Source organism: Lutjanus erythropterus, chromosome 6 (genome assembly GCF_056507025.1).
Source record: "Lutjanus erythropterus isolate fLutEry1 chromosome 6, fLutEry1.hap2, whole genome shotgun sequence".
Taxonomy (NCBI): domain Eukaryota; kingdom Metazoa; phylum Chordata; class Actinopteri; order Lutjaniformes; family Lutjanidae; genus Lutjanus; species Lutjanus erythropterus.
Window position 1 is genome coordinate 29,067,590 of NC_139322.1, and position 17,153 is coordinate 29,084,742.

Below are 17,153 nucleotides of genomic sequence, written 5' to 3' on the forward strand. Positions count from 1 at the left end.
ACATAATCCTATCTGGCCAGATACGACTGCTTTCTAACCATGACTGCATTTGTATTGTGTGATTTATTTTGCTGCAACATGCCTCAATGTGCCTAAGGAAACCGCTAAAAAAAACTACTATATAATAGAACCAGTTCTGCAACATGCTGATCTGTTCCACAGGCTGCCCCACACTGCTAGCATCTCAACATATTCTGTGACTGCATTATGTAATATGCACACAAAACCATGTGAAAACTGAGGTTACTGCAATAATGTGCAACAAGAGCACCACAGGAAGTTGATTAATTAGGAAAAAAAGTTTGAAAAAGTGTTTGTTTGCATGCTTGTGCAATTGCACATAAATAGATAAGTGTGTTTCCAGTTAGAGACCATTACTTTCCAGTATATTCCAGTTTCTCCATTCCTTTCCATTATGCGCAACACTCAAGTCCACAATATGTCTACATTTGTATGAAAAAGCCATGAGGAGAGTTCATCCAAAACTTTTTGTTCTGAGTGGTACAGTCCAGAGAGTGAGTGTTCATACTGTGAGCAACTATCCAGCTACATAATATGTGTAGCTGGCATGTTGTAGGCAAACTGTAACCCAACAAAAGATGCTGTAATCATGTGCTGTGAACACACCTTCCATAAAGAGAAGGGAATGACAGGTGAGTGTATGTCTATTCACTCTTTAACACTCAACTTCGCTTGTGGAACAGTGTAAAGGGATCGTGCAGAATCAATTTGGGCAGTAAGGCAGCTCATGCAGGGGCTGGCCAGTGGGACGAGGACTCAGGGTTTGGGGTACCATATAGTGGGGGCATCCATAGATAAATATACACAATAGAGGAGGTGCAGTGTGTGTGTGTGTGTGTGTGTGTGTGTGTGTGTGTGTGTGTGTGTGTGTGTGTGTGTTTGCATGTGTTTTCATGTGCATGGGTGTATCTGTATGTGTGAACACCTCCAAGAGTTCATGGTCTCTCAGTCTCTTTCTCCTTTCTCCTTGTATCAGTCATTCTTTCCTCCTGCCATCTGTTCCTCTATGCTGTTACTCAACTGCGCTGCGCGGTGCCCGAGGGCTCGATTTCCCATCGTGGGTCCTGCGGTTTCTCCCCTTCCTTATCTCCTGAAGATGCTTCCACTTCTTGTTAGCTGGGCGTATGGCGGGGCCCAGAGGTGGGACCTCCTTCCCTGGAGCAGGAAAGCTCTTATCCACTTGGTCAATGCCGGCGTTCTTGCGTGCCCAAACTTGCTCACAAATCTGGTCTACAGTGCTCAGGTTAGGGTGGTCCACCAGCTGCATGAAGTCCCGGTACCAAAGCTTTTGATTGGTCATTGGAGGCCCACCTCCACTGCGGGGGTCTAATCGGACAGGGGCATCGGAGGGTAGATTGGAGACCGAAGAGGATGTTGAAGGTACGACTTCTAAGGTGATGCCTAGTAGGGTTTGGGTGAAGCCATGTTCCATGGCGTGGCACTGATAGACGCCGATATCTCTCTTTAGGACACGGCGAATCAGAAGGCCTCTGTCTGTCTGGAGGATGCGGTCATCTAGACGCACCTGGAAAACAGGAATAACTTTAATCAAAATGTGCACTGCTGCCATTTTGTCTTACTGTACAAGTGTGTGTCTGAGCACCAATTCTTTGGTGCTCAGTTCTATGTACATTTGTAAAGATGATTCTAATTCTGACACTGATTAAAGATAGAGTATGTAATGTATTTAAGAAGCATTATTTGATGAAATTCTCTTTATATCCCAACAGCAATCAATCATCAAATGCTCTTGCCAAAAACAGAAAAAAAAATCTTGACCCAATGGCAGGCCTGTAAAACACCCTATCTGTTATAGTCTTCCACAATGCTAGGCTGCTATATTGCTAAAGCTATAGCAAGCCGATTGCACAAGAATATCAGAGAAAGTGCAGCCAAAATTTCCTAATGCAAACAAGCTAGCTTGACTGTTGTCATGACTAACAGTAGCCATGTTTGTTTTTTCATAATGTTAGCTGTTTTTTATGTTAATTAGACATGAGGTAGTTGGATACAACATGGTTAGTGTCTTTTTCCTTGTCCTTGCAGTACTCAGGCAGCATGTGCTCATGTGTACTGGGGAAGTGGCTTTGGAAGGAGACCCGAGGGGCAGGGGTTGAGTTTTTTTGGTTGGATAGTCTGAAAATCTAGCATACTCTTGCAGGTTTCTCCAACCCTTACCAACCTTAGCTTGATGATCATAACTGGCTCTAAGCAGCACTACACATATTACACTGAATGTAAAAGTATTGTGTAAAGCCCACATTTACTGCAAGAGTTTGTATTTAGGACCTGATCAGTCAAGACTGGCAGTTTTGTGCCCAGTATGCTAGAAGTGGATGTTCTTTAATCTGATTTGAGTCTGGACATAAATTGGTACTTAACATACATTTGCGTTTTCCCTGACTTCTTGGTCATTGGTAATGTCAGTGTTATTACAAAATATCTTTCTAACAACAACTATGTCATGTGTGCAGAAAGATAATAAATGTTTATACTGAATGTGCCTTGTGAAAGAATGGCTTTCTGATTTGACATACACATTCCTGTAAAACCTTTCTGTGACTTTGGACATTGTCCTTGTTGGATCTCTTGGTTATAACCTGTCTCCACTCTCACCTCTTCCCGTGGGTTCTGTGGATGTTTCTGGAAGGTCCAGGTGACTCTGGCCTGCAGGGATTTGGGGATACACTCCAAGAAAGTGCTGCTTCCCTCAACTCCATACAGTTTCCTCTCTGCAACGCGGTACTTATGGTGGTCTGTAGGGGGCAGCAGAGACAAGGACATTAATGGGTCTACTGTAACTCAGGACATTCACTCTCTAATAACAATCCAGTACCAGGCAGGAATGGTAAAGGCAAAAGAAAAGGGCAGGGCAGTACAGCACAGCACAGGACAGGGCAGAACAATGCAGAAAGTGCAGAAGGGAAAAGCACTAAAAAGAACAGAACAAGGCAAGACAGAAATAGAAAGACCTGGACAAAGAAGAACGGACAGGGACAGGACAGACCGAGGAAAGACAGGATAATATGGGACAGAAACAAATTGAGCTACAAAACCAAAACTTACTTTGAACAGTTTACCTGATCCATAAAACTAAATTATTAAACAGTCTTTTTCAGTCTTGTGATGCCAGTGTATTAAATACAGTACATTTCTTCACAAGGAGAATATGTAACCTGCATTAGTCGTCATGGCAGTGTAACAATAGTACAATAGATTCTTAGTCAACACTGATTAATGACAGCCTCTGGTGACAATCACATATAATGACAGCATCCTGTAGAACACTGGTGAATATGTCATTATTTAAGCATTTGGTCACATTTTCATGTGTATCACCAAACAATGACTCTTACAGTCTTGGCAGTGCTTAGTCATATATGTTGCCAACATGAGTGATGGGTTACAGACACTGATTCTTTTGTTATTACTAAACCTCAAATCTTAACCTTACATGTACTCAAATTTACAAAGATTAGGACCGTGATTGGGTCAGAATAAGATCGGTTTCTTTTCTTGACACCAGCACTGCAGACCTTATTGAGGAAACAATGGAGTACAAACTGCCAAACTGCTTTGGGGCAGCGTCACTCTCATCAGAGACAATTACTCTGACCTTCATTAGTTTTACACAACCCGACTTGCATGCCACATGATGTAATCATATTACCCAGGAGCTCCTTCAATGTAAGCGATTAGCCTGATTCAGTTATGTGGCAGAAAGACAGATAGAGGCAGAATGCTAGCATTGTGGTCTCGGGGGACAGAGGTCACCAGAGGTGAAGGCTGGAGGGATTTGGGATTTTTTGGCACAGGGACAGTGAGATGTCAGCTGCAGAGAGTTTCTGTGAGTCACAGCAGGATCAGAGTGAGGCTTTGTTCTTATTTACTGAATATACCTCTGCAACAGTGAACCTACAAACTAGTCACAGACAGCAGAGCTTTCATGGTTTCAATTTAAGAATGAGGACAGAACAATAGTTTTTGAATAATACCTCCAGAGCAGAGGGTGTTGGGGTCTCCGTTCCTTACATCCTGGCGACGGAAACGTCTGTAAAATGGTGTTAGTGAGAGTTTATTACAATATACCAAAGGATTTTTTTAAAAGTATTTGAATACATGTGCAAATAAACATTTCATTGTGTTTTTCTTGGTCAGTGTAAGGAATCGTCATCTGGTGTGTGTCATTACTGTTATGTCACAGACCTCTTGGTGTTTGGCAGGTAGCGAGTGCAGGATGTGCCGTCCCAGGCACAGTACGGGTCTCTGGCCAGGCAGCACTCAGCACATGCCTTCCCATACACACTGCAGCGGTGAAGGGGAACCTGGGCGATGCCTGTGTCTGAGCCCAGATACAGCTGTTGCTGTGAGGACACAGAGTAGAAAGACGAGATTTAAAAAGAGGTTCTCAGGACTGTGCTCATTTCAGAGTTAAACATCCACCTTTCTGTGTCCATGATCATTTTTTGCAATTTATGACTTGTCCTTGTGTTGCTTTGTTGATAGTTATCGATGCAGAGTTAAAAGTTAGGTGAGCATTCGCAGGAAAGTCAGCATTAATGTTCAGTGATGTTTTCACCTATCCCGACCAGCTGCAGCGGATGGCTGCCCACTGGTTCTGCTTGAGGTTTTTTGCCTCTTTAAAAGAAGTTTTTCCTCACTGCTGCTTGCTCACAGTGGGAACTGTTGGGTCTTTAAATAATATAAAGAGTAGACCTGCTTGATATGAAAAGAACACTAACATCTGTTATGATTTGGTGCTATATAAATAAAATTGTCTTAAAATTGACTGTTTCCTTTTAGTAACCAGCGCAGTTGCAGATGGAGATTCCAATTCCTCCCTGCTGTGAGTGCAGGAAATATACCATTAAGTTTCAGTTTTCTGGTACAGCCTCTGACAAGATCAGTTTCAAAGTGGTGGTTCTGATCTGGGATTACCAGTATAAGACAATTACTGTTTTTGTGAAACTAAATATGACAGGATGCAGAGGGTCAATGTTCTGTAAAATTGTTGCCACAATGTAGTAATTTTAAGTGTAAAACAAACATACCCGTTTTGAGGAGATCTGCATGTTGATGATGGATGAGGCGTCCTGAGGAGCAGAGAAAGTACAGCTATAATGAATTACCATACCACATGTCCAAAAAATATCATTATTAAATACAATTTTAAAAAAGCACAAATTGCTATGTATTCTCACTCAATACACTGTCAGTACAAAAGTGCTTAGATCTACATAAAATTAGCTTTATCATAGTTTTCTTACTTTGAAAACCTCCAGCTCTTCCAGTAGAAGTTCCTCCATGTTGTTCCAGCTCTCCTTGGGAACATTGATCACCTTTAGTACTGTCCCTTTGTCTGAAGTAAGAGATGTAATACATCAATTCACATTTTTTATACATTATCATCGTTTCCTTTTCATGAGTAAGAGTAAGAGCTAAAAACAAGTCACTCACCTGTGCCAATAAACATGACATCATATTGTCCGTCAGCAGCACCGACCCTGTCCACGGCGATCTGTGTGAAGCTATAGTCCACATTGGTTCTGACAAAGACGGGCCGTCGGCTCATAGGGTAGACCGGGTTGTACATCAGAGGGTGGTGACGTGCAAACTGGATCACATCATCTGGGAAACCCTTTGTGGACTCAAAGCTGCCAAATGTCTTGCTGGGACACTAATGGAGGGAAATAAAGGAAAGTTTAAGTCATTCATTCATTAAACAAACTTAAAAACAAAAAAGATACACTTCTTATGTATTTAAAAAACGGTTTGCAAATGGTTAATTACATTTAGAGATAAAGTAATTTTGCAGGTGAATTTTTGGTTCCATTGTGCTTAATGGTTTATTAAACTTTAAAGCTGGAGTATGCAATTTATTTTTGGCATTACGAGGCAAAAGTTCCATTGTAATCTTTCAATATAATATAATTCAAGTAATCTAGAGAACTAGATTTCTGTTCTCCCTTCTTGCTTTGTTTTCAGCCTTTAGAAAATCTAGCTTGTGATGGGAGACTTTGGCCAATCACAGGTCAGTCAGATAGTTTATTGTTGAGTCTCATTCCCAAAACTTAAGTATTTGATGACCTGGGAATGAAAGTTAACAAGTTACTATCTTCATCCAGAATTGATGACTAAACCTTTAAGTGGGATGCAAAATGGTACAAGTAAATTTGAAACCATTTCAAGAGCAACTCTTGTCCTGGGAATTTGGATTTGAATGTATGAACATTGCACATTTCATATTTAAGAAGCACATAGGATTTGGCTACTATCCAACAATTCAAAGTACTTAAATAATCCTGCCAATCCACTTCTAGTGCAAGGGATTTCAGCTCTGCAGAACAGACTGACTGCATGCAATCAGATTTTTTTGCAGTCTTTGGACTCACACTTTCCACCATGACTCACACCATATTTGATGATTTGTTTTGTGTTTGCTGTGCATGTAAATTGGTCTAATATGTCTCATTTTGTCAGTCCAGCATGCCAGTCCAGCCTCCTGCACAAATAAAAAATCCAGTCTTGGACTTCCATTCAAAGAAACTACATTTTACTTAAGTATTGTGTGGATCCATCAGGTTTTATACTTTTTTTTAAAAGTCTTGTACAGTTGACAGTTTGCTCATGAAGTGAAAAACCTTTGACCTGGTTTACACATTTCAAACACTGAATCTGCTTTCTGTGCAGTTTTGCATAATTCACTTGTAAGCGCGATCGTTTTCTTTTAATTTGATTCGTTCTGCTAATTTTACAACCCAGTGAGGTGATGGTGGCGTGAGAGAGGGTTTACTGTAGGCCAAATACAGTTACTATTCTGCAATAATACAAAGGAGATTGTTCTGCTGTGGCGGTAACAGCTGAAGCTCTGCATAACAAATCCTGCTGACGCTACGTTTGTGTGCTTAGCAGCATGTAAGAGCCCTGATAAGCACATATTGATTGGGAGGATTGTGGAGAGCTTTTGGATGAAATGAGGTCTAACACTGAGTAGTACAAGTGTATCAAGTGCCTATAAGACTTCAATCACAAGAATATTATGTGAAATTAATGTATTCATATTGATCTGACTTTGTATTTTTACAGTTCAGAACCCTAAATGGAAACCAGAGAGCAGAAATATTCTACAGTAATTGACTAAAATTGTGGTTTTTGCTTCTGTGCTGTACTTATATGCAAAAGTACTCATTTACAATAAGATCTTGCGATAATAATTTGATTTAAGTAAAGGTTATACATTATGCAGTGTTTACATTTTATGTTTCTGTACTTTTATTAAAGGATCAATAAAAGTAGTCATTCGCAATTTCATTACAGCCACTTTGCACACAAGCTACTTTATGATGATCACATTTTATCTTTGAAATTGGAATTTACAAAGCAGCTACAGCCATTACATAGATTTCATGCAATAGAAGTTCAGAGCAGTGATCATCAACTGGTGGCAAAGCTTCTAATCCTCCCTGCAGAATGGACACTGATGAAAGTAGGCAATTGCAATATTTATAGATCTGCAATTTATGAACCAGCAAAATTCCTGGAACAAAAGCTGTATAAAGTTGCTGCTTATGTGAACTGAACATTTCCTACTACTGCAGCTTCACAATGAAAGCATTTTGCAGATGAAACATGATTTGATTTTTATTTTGAAGTAGTCACAGGAAATATATCAGTGAACTTGGTTCTTACTGACATCATTTATCAAAATCGCTGCTACAAAAAAATACAACAGTAATTTTCTGCATTTTTTGACCTTGGATCAGTTGATTTCACTGCACTATGCATGGCTTGTCTTTGCTACAGTTTTGATCCATCCTGCACACTTCACACTGCTGCGTAAAGCATAAAATCAGATTATGGTTGCTCACAGAGTGATGGACAAAGACCAATTATTTCTAGACATCTTTCTTAAAATGACAATAGTTTACCATCAGTAACTACAGGTGTCATGGGCACAATAATGGTGCAAATGCAAAAGGCATCAAAACCAGTTCAAGGTGATTAATATCATTAATACTACCAATCACATTTCCAGATTTCCAGATTTCAGCCATCACTCTGGCGGAGCTCTGAGAACATTTTCTAGTTAAGTATCTAGTTAACATTATGGATTTCCCAGATTTTTAGGAGCCTCCTCACACTCCCTCTGGAATGTACTAGCATATGATGAAAATACCCAGCAAAGTATAAGTACCTCAAATTTTAATGTCATAGCTTACGGACACTTGGAATACACCACAAGAGCAGTATGGACACATTTTCTGTTTTTTTTGTGTTCTTTCTTTACATTTTAAAACTGGTCAATATTCACTTCAATTGTACTGGATTTGGCTGCAACACTATTTTCCACTGAAGCTCCAGGAGTGTTTAGTGAACTGGAGATCTTCACCCATCCTCACATCAGCACAGGGGTGAGTAGATAGTGAGTGAAATTTCATGTTTGGGTGAACTATCACTTTAAGTACAGTTCTTGGGTTAGAAACTCTTGACACTAATCTATGGATTGGTCTTTAATATTACTGACATACCATTCCTGGGCGGGGATAGGGGACTTTTCCCTGGAAGGGGACCCACTGGTAGTTGGGCCCCTCTTTGTGAGCAAAGGGCCCCAGGAAGGCCCTCCGGATGTCATTCATGGAGTAGAGACACACAGCTGAGCCTTTAAATACACTGCTGCTGGGGGACAGGGGAAGCTGGGTTAGAAACATCAAAACACACACAGAACACACACACCCTCACACTCATCTTTCTTTTTTTCCCCTCTCTTTTGCACACACACACACACACACACACACACACACACACACACACACACACACACACACACACACACACACACAATATAAATGGACTCTGACCTGGAAGTAGAGAAGACAGTGTAGACCAGAGGATTCTTTCTGTCCCTCGTCTGTAGCAGGAACACATCGCCTGAGGACGGACACACACACACACACACACACACACACACTCAGGTCAGGTGGTGGTAGTCCAGAGGTCAAAGGTAGAAAGAAAGATAAGCAGAGCCCTGTAGCCATATCTAACTACTTTAAAGGGACATTTCACTAATAACTAAGGGTCATGACATGGAACAAAATCCACTACAGCTTCCAGCAGTGATTTGTAAAATTTATTTAAACAGGATTTAGTCCCATTAAAACTTTTTTTTGTTTGTTTTTTTAGGTTAGGGTCAGTCACAAACAAGATGCATTTCTGACTCTTGCACCATAGATCATTAAAAACTGCTGTGATCTAAAAAGTAATGTGGTGTGACTTTGGCGGAATAATTTCAAAAGGGTCCGATAGACACATTTTTACAGGGAGGTCCTTTCTGAAGATTTGGCCTCAGGTACGGTCAGAAAACTCTTGGTCCAGATAAGGGACTCATTGTTCATATGAAGGAATGTGATGGGCAGATGTAGCCTAAGGTAGGGTTAGGTTTTGGACAAATTTTTCCACTTAGTTCACCTCTCACTGCCTCCTGAGATGAGACAGATCGGATTATTGCCCACAGATATGGTCAGAAAGATCAATCAAAAACATCTTGAGAGCTGAAACTGCTGCAGCTGCTGTACAAACCACATGACTGGAGGTCTGTCGTTTCTCTTTGTTAGACGGGAAAATTGTCATATGTTGATTGTTTTAATCATAAATTCTGCATTCTTCCCATAGTTCAGTGATTTCTCTGTCATGACATTTGAAAACAGATATATGTAAGTTTAATGGACTTTATTTTAGGTTGATTTTCATGATTTACCTTTTAAATAAGGTACATATTTTGTGCAACTGACTGTTTGCGAAATTAGTCTTTTTAAACCAATTAAATTTTAGGTTCTCGCATGGCACATATGTAGTTTACAGTCATAACTGTTGCAGATTTAATTTTTTTTACAGTTTTCGAAACAATAGGTCCTTGATTTCAGACAGAGGAAGTCAAAAGACAGTTTGTATTTTATTTCAGCAAGGCAAAACTAAACAACAAAACAGCTGACAACTAATGTTTTCTGGGTGTTTGGGACAAAAAAAACACCTTACACGAGTCACTCAAATGAAAACAAATGTTCTCAAATTATCCTGTGGTAACACAAGGTGAAAATTCATTTAGCTTACTTTATGAACACACTCACAGACTTCCTCCTAGACTCACCCATAATATTTTTTACTGTATGAATCCATTCATCAGCCCATCAGTAACTGCTTATTCTTTGCAGGGTCGTCTGGAGCCCATCCCAGCTATATTTTACAAAATTACACCTAACTGTTATCACTAACTTGTGAATATTTATGAGTGCAATGCTCGGGTGAACTGGCACCGCATGTTATGGAACTATCCAAGTGAGTTTAGAGTGAAATGAAGCTGTCTTTATCATAAAATATTTCCTCTGCCCACAATCCAGGCATTTAGAAATATAGCCTCACTTCTGGATCCTGTCTAATGAAAACACATTATTGTCTTATGTCATACGAAGACTCCCCAGAGACGAGCCTGCAACTCACTCTGAACCCACAGCACAAACACTGGCCTTGGAGAAAGCATGAGTGAGAGATTAATTGGTAATAGATTTTGGCCCGATCCCAGTCTGCAGGAATGTGGGTTGAATGATAATCTACAATTGAGGTCAGAAATCCTGGTTAATTTATTATGCTTTCCTTGACTTTCTCTCCCTTTGCACCCACAGAATGTACTTCTGGGTAAAAATCCGATGGACAAAGCAAGATCGGAAAATCACCCCAAATTTCAACTCTTTGTTTTGCTTTTTCTTACTTTGGAAAAATTGGATTACTTTATCATACTGGGCATCTACAGTTGGACATGGGGAGACAAAACAGAAAACTTTTTTTTTTACTTGAGTTGATGTGAGTTCAACATTAGGATATCTGTTGTGAGTGAGTCAGGTCAAAAGTTTGTGTATGACGAACTTTACCTGAGTATCATAGCATAGTAGCCGAACCTTCGCTTCAAACATCAGTTATGTTACATCATTCTTTTACCCAATATAATCTTAATCATGAATGAGCTGATACAGTGCAGAGTCTGTCTGCAGGCACAGTGAACTTACGCAGCTCATCAAAGTAAGTGTCACTGCCGTCGGCTCCTGGTACCGAGCAGATCAGACGGGTCTTGAGGAATGTTGTCCACTTGTTGACCAGGCTTCGCTGACCGCCCATGTCATTCTGGTTCAAGACAAAACAGTCAAGAGCCAATTAACAAGATATTACATTGATAATTTCAGCATGAAAGAAGACAATGAGAGCAGTGTTATAAACTGGGAAGCACCCACTTTCACCACATTACCAAATTAAATTCTTTAAAGAGAATATGACCTAATTTTGTTACAGAATCTGTGAAGCAGCCAGGTTGAGTGGGCCTGATGCAGAGTCCAATGTTTTTTTACACTACGTTATTTAAAATGCTGGACTTCAAGTCCAGCACAGACCAGTCAGTATGGAGTGTGGACTGGTAGCTGGAGAGGAGCCAGTTCACCTCCTGGGTTCAGTGCGAACCCCTAACTGCTTGAGCGCCTGACTGTATGTATATGTCTGTGTGCAGCCCCCTCACTCTGGAATCTCTCCATTAATGCATGTCTGTAGGTCCTGTTTGGGCATGTGTTTGTGTGTATTTTGGTCATGTGATTGTAAAATAACAACAAAGTGAAAATATGTAATTTCCCCCAGGGATTTTTCTTCTTCTCACTAATGATGCACTGGAGCACAGAAGGAGAATACAGTACATCCAATCACTGGAGCGGATTTTATTCACTGGTTTGGGTGAAACTGAATGCTATTTTATGGAGAAAAGAATTCTGGTGTCCTCCAACTGCAGTTTCTACTCTTTATTATTACATTTCTCAGTTTCCTGATAAACATATAGCTTTAGATTACTTGTTGGTTATTTCACAAACCATAACTTTTTGCTGGCAACAGAACTAAGCTTAGCAGCCTCCCAGTGAATACCACTGGTCAACAGGATGAACACAGCTTCTGGGACTGACAGGAAATACAGTACTGAGCTCGTTTACACGGCCTCCTGATGAAAATATAGGTTTACATGTTTCTAAAGTAAGTGAGCCAAACATTAACTGCCATTAGCTCGGTTAGCCTTGACTCAGCCACAGGGTGCCAGGAGCCAAACTAAGCTAGAATACTGCTGTGGATCTGTAGCCTACTGCCCTGTTTTCAAACCACTCCATTGGTCTCAGAAGCTGTTTTGGTTCCAGTAGGGCCATGGAAGAGTCAGCTTACATGACTGCTCTCGTTCCTACATCCACAGACTGCTTTAGCTGCATGGCGGGGGCGTAACACAATGCACTTGGCTACTATAAACACCAGTCAATGTCTGTGACAGGAAAACTGTAACCAATATGCACACCACTAACTGTGCAAGTGACAAAATAAACTCTCACCCTGCAGAGTTGTCCGATGCGGGAGTAGGTGGACTTCCCGAGCCCCTGTGCCTCAACCGCCGTCTCACGGAAGAAGAAAAACACCTTGTCATCATCTGGGTTCTCACTTTCTGGGACCCAGAAGGAACCAACAAACTTTGGTTCTGGTAGAGAGACACAAAGAGGAGCAACGTCAGCTATACTGGTATTTTTTCAAGTAGTAGAGTTTTTTTCTAAACACAACCAAGCTGACACGTAAACATGCAAACACACGCAAACACAAACCATTGAGCCAGCGCGAGTCATGCTGTTCAGTACGGATGGAGGGGCGTTTCCCCAGGCTCCTGAAGATGGTGAAATCTCTTCCCATTAAGTCTGTAGCTACACCTGCATACAGCTCATCACCTAGGACAAAAAGAATCAATGATTGATTAATTGGTCATGTGTTCTTTACTCATGACTGCTCTATAACATCCTCCCCAAACAAGCTAATGATTATGGCATGAAAATGTTTGGAAATATATTACTGTTGTTTTCATTTTCTATCATACACTTTTGAGGCAGCATTGATCCAATTTTAGGATAAGCCACACTGAATCAGTAATGCTAAAATCAGTAAGTAAAAACCTAATCAGCTCACCAACGAGGACAGATGCAGCATTGTGGCGAGGATCATACGGACTCTTCCCTTTCCCGTCCTCCACCTTAGAGGGGTCGATCCTGAACACATGGTCCTGATTGAGGGAGACGACAGTGAGAAGTGACTCGTGTTGCTTGAAGCTATTTGTGCTGAAGTGATGTTTGTTATTTGTTGTTGCTGTGATATTGTCCTGATGTTTTGCTGTTTCTTGTTGCTCTGCATGACTTGTGTTCTGTCTTGAGAATTCCTGTTTTGATGTTGTCACTACGGTGTCCTGCTGTCTTCCTTTTGTGAATTTCATCATTTTAAAGGTTTGAAAACATCTTGACTGCAGCCGAAAATTAGCCGAAATGTTGACTGATGTCATTGTTATTTGTCACAGCCATTAAGTCATTTTCGAGAAGAGATATCAGGTTTGAGATGTTGGCAGCGTGAGGGACTCGACAAATTCTAAACCAGCAACTTATGATGGATTTGTCTGCACTCTGCCATAATTTACCTTCTCTGCAGAATCAGCCTGGACTCTTAACTGCTGGATATCAGATGTCAACATTCACCTCTTTATACACATAAATCTTGTGTTTTGAGGTTCTTTCCTGCAGTTTGTTGGATTTATGTTTTCACTTATAATGAACAGAACATTGTTCGGTTGGCAGAGGACTGAGGCTCACATTTTCTGGCATCTGAACATGTTCGGTTTTTATACCTTTTTGTTTCTGCAGGTGAGGGCAAACAAAGGAGGTGGTGACTAGATGTTCTGATTCAGGGAAAAATAAGAAGGGAATACTGCAGTTCAGCAGTTTGTGTGCGTTTGTGTTGTTTTTGTTTTGTGCATTCCTCACCTCCATCCTGTGTCCCACCTCTACGAAGGCACAGGTAGGGTGGAAGGCCCCAGTTCCACAGGCGTACAGGTGGGTGCGGTTATAGTGGTGCACGATCTTCACGTAGTTCACACAGTCCGACTGAAAGACAAACACAATGATACACAGAATTAGTTTAACCCATGAAAGGGAATGTGAAGGAAGGTCATTAGGAAAAAATGTTAATTCATTTGGACCTTTCTTTTTCTCTGCATGCATGGTACTGTCCAAGTAAGGAAATACTTTATCTATTTATTCAAATATATTGGTCTACAAAGGTCAGATTTCAATATAGAAACATCTAAAAGGTATTGGGGAGCTTTTCCTTTAAATATTTCTTGTACAGTGTCAACTATACTTCAGGTCACTAGCATCCAAAATTCACAGAAAAAAACCCCCACCATAAATGTGACTTTGGTTAGCTCAAGCCCAAGTTAACAACACAAGGGGAAAAAAACACACACACGGTTAATCCAAGATCGACCAAAACCTGGACTCTCCCTCTTTTGGTTCAGTGATGAACATTCCTCACATAGCTCCTCTCACCCTGCCTGCTTGTGACAACACTGTTGAGTCCTCAGCTCCACCTCCAACACTCTGTTGTGACAGTCTTTGTGTCCTGGCTCGGGTAAAATGGTCATATGAACCTCCATGTGAGTCAGAAGTGTAAGAGGCCTCTGAAACTGTGAGCTACTCAAAACATGTGTTATTGATGGATTTCATATTGCAAATTTTGAGCCTGTATCGCTGAAGGAGTTAAACGCTAAGCAAAAGATTGTCCTCAATGTATCCATTAACATTTTGGTTCAGTTATACAACTTTTCACAGTTCCTAAAAAACTAAACCTCATTCTCTGAACCAAATACTCTGAATACTCTGAAGAACTCTTTTATCAAATCATTCACTCTTTTGGCGAAACTATAAACACATTCTTACTTACAAAGACACATTCTGCACTGCGATGCACTAATGTTGCAAAATGGTTGACACGGGCGGTAGAAGCTAAACACAAGTCCAACACAACTGTCATCACTTACACACAGTGACTCAAGATTGTTCACACTTGTTTCTAATGATATGATTACGTAAACCAAATGCCTGTGTAAGAATTTAATGTGTGAGCGGTTCACCATCAAAGAAGGGATTCACAAGTGTTTTGTCCATCATTCTCCCCCATCCTCGAGCCACCAGAATAGTTTTTTTTATACCCTATATCCTATACCTATGCTGGGGAAATGGCTGGTAATGGACTTAGTCTGCGGTGATCAGTGTGGACTCTTGTAACTGCTTAATTCCACACACTAGAGGGTTTTTTCTCCTCGTTGCCTGGCAAGGGAAAAAGTCCTCTGGTCTGACCAGCATATAGACGTGATGCTGAGGCAGAATGAATCTGTATTACTGTGTTACTTGCTGTGTTACACACAGTATGCCTACAATGTGGTTTGCACAAGCTGTGAGTGTACTTTTATTAATTTATTTATTTTGGAAAATGCCAAATGTGTTCACACTCAATAAAAATGTTTTTTTTTTCCTGAAGCTACACGCCCTGGACAGTGTGTTTTCCATTTTTTGACGTAGTGTGTAATGACTGCTCAGTAGTGTTTATATACTGACTGACTGAGTGTATGATTTGAAAGCACTGTTTGATCTTGAGCACAGATAAATGGCTTTGAGGTGATTGATTTTGCCAGAAGAATCAGAGGTTTTGTGAATGAAGTTTGAAGATTTGGTTTTGTGTTTACAGTTTTGAAAAATGGGTGGATGGTTTCAAGAAATGTGTCTTGGCAATTGTGAAGAACTGTCATTTCACATGTGTTTATCAGTGGTCAATCTATGACTCAAAAAACACAGTTGGTCGATGGTCAACAGCAAGACAAAGCCTACTAAAGTCAAGTTTTCTAATTTGGTTTTGAAGATCAAGTTTATTGTCCAGCCCTGAGTTGTGTATTATGTTTGACATTTGTTGGCACCAGGGATTTCACAGAATAGTTGACTAGTCAACCAGTTGAGGTCGGGGTGTAGTCCAATCAGATTGTGGCTCATTTAGTCACAGAGCCAAGGACTCACCTACATTAGTAGGCGAGACCAACCTGACGAGAACTGATGGTTATTATTGGGTGGAAAAAATATGATATATTTCTTGTGACTAGTCAACTATTGAGAGTAGTCATGAACGCCCTTGTTAGCACATATTTATTTATTTATTTAACAGGGACAGAGTATATTAATGAACATCAGCGTGTAATACAGGATGTATATATGCCAGAGTTAGCAAAAATACTAATTTACATCTATCACCTCTATAGGCAGGTATTTTACTGGCTCAGCTAAAACATTAACTTCAGCAAATCTCAGTCAGTTAAATCAACAACTGAACCATGCAGAGCAAAAGACAACAATACCTGTGAACAAACACATATACATTTCCAATAAATGCCTTCATTTAACTTCCTTGTAGAGTAAGAGTTTGCAAGGAGGTAAACAAGATCAAGACTCTCATATCTGTTTAATAAGGCATAGCCTACAGCTAGCTAACTTGTCATAGTAGATAGATATAACATGTTATTTAAGGACATTTAGTGCTGTTGTTTGATTTTAACTGTTTCCCCCTGTTTCCAGTCTTTCTGCTAAGCTAACCTAGCCAGCTCTTTAGGTTGACCAGCTGGTAGCATTTGCATGTAGCGTCTTCACCAGTGTTTTTCTGTCAACCAAGGAATTTAATGAAAAAAAGACAAAACTAAACTGGCGCAGGTCCTTTACAACAGACCACTTCTATTTCACTTTCTCCTTTATCTTCCATCACATCAACAACTTTCAGAGCCCCTTTGTGTCTGTTCCCTCCTCTTCTTATCTAGACAGCAGGTTATTGACCCACAGTCACATCTGTCCATCTCGGAGTCAGGTTACAGTAAGCTGGATCCCAGGAGACTACTGGAGAAATGATTTACTGTGCACTAACAGACTGGATGGTGGCACACACTCCTTTTCTAGCTAGACTCCTGATCTTAACACCAGGCTTTGAGGAGACTGTCTTGTTTTACAGCTAAGTGCAGATAACATGGACACCATGATTATCATGATTATCTCGGTGATTTTCCATGGTCTTTAGTCCAAGGTTTCTATAATATATGATGAGCTAAAATGATGCTTTCAAATGTCACTACAAAACCAGTCCACTTCCCAAAAAGTCAGGCAACTCAATAAGATATTTCTACTACAAACTACAAAGACTTGATCTCGCATCAAAGATCA

General features: G+C 40.4%; 1 protein-coding gene across 2 annotated transcripts in view; it reads right to left on the minus strand.

Moving 5' to 3' along the window:
• Positions 1-267: 267 nt before the first annotated feature.
• sema3b (sema domain, immunoglobulin domain (Ig), short basic domain, secreted, (semaphorin) 3B) overlaps positions 268-17,153 on the minus strand; it is a 99,066-nt gene continuing 82,180 nt past the window's right edge. For both annotated transcript variants that reach the window (XM_084721568.1, XM_084721569.1), the window contains exons 5-18: positions 13,884-14,003; positions 13,042-13,135; positions 12,687-12,806; positions 12,423-12,565; positions 11,079-11,193; positions 8,880-8,949; positions 8,550-8,694; positions 5,479-5,698; positions 5,289-5,380; positions 5,073-5,114; positions 4,228-4,385; positions 4,017-4,072; positions 2,638-2,777; positions 268-1,546 (exon numbers count right to left, since the gene is read on the minus strand). In XM_084721568.1, coding sequence (XP_084577694.1) covers positions 1,034-1,546; positions 2,638-2,777; positions 4,017-4,072; positions 4,228-4,385; positions 5,073-5,114; positions 5,289-5,380; positions 5,479-5,698; positions 8,550-8,694; positions 8,880-8,949; positions 11,079-11,193; positions 12,423-12,565; positions 12,687-12,806; positions 13,042-13,135; positions 13,884-14,003 — 2,028 coding nt within the window. In that variant the 3' untranslated portion in view covers positions 268-1,033. The remainder of the gene's footprint in view (positions 1,547-2,637; positions 2,778-4,016; positions 4,073-4,227; positions 4,386-5,072; positions 5,115-5,288; positions 5,381-5,478; positions 5,699-8,549; positions 8,695-8,879; positions 8,950-11,078; positions 11,194-12,422; positions 12,566-12,686; positions 12,807-13,041; positions 13,136-13,883; positions 14,004-17,153) is intronic.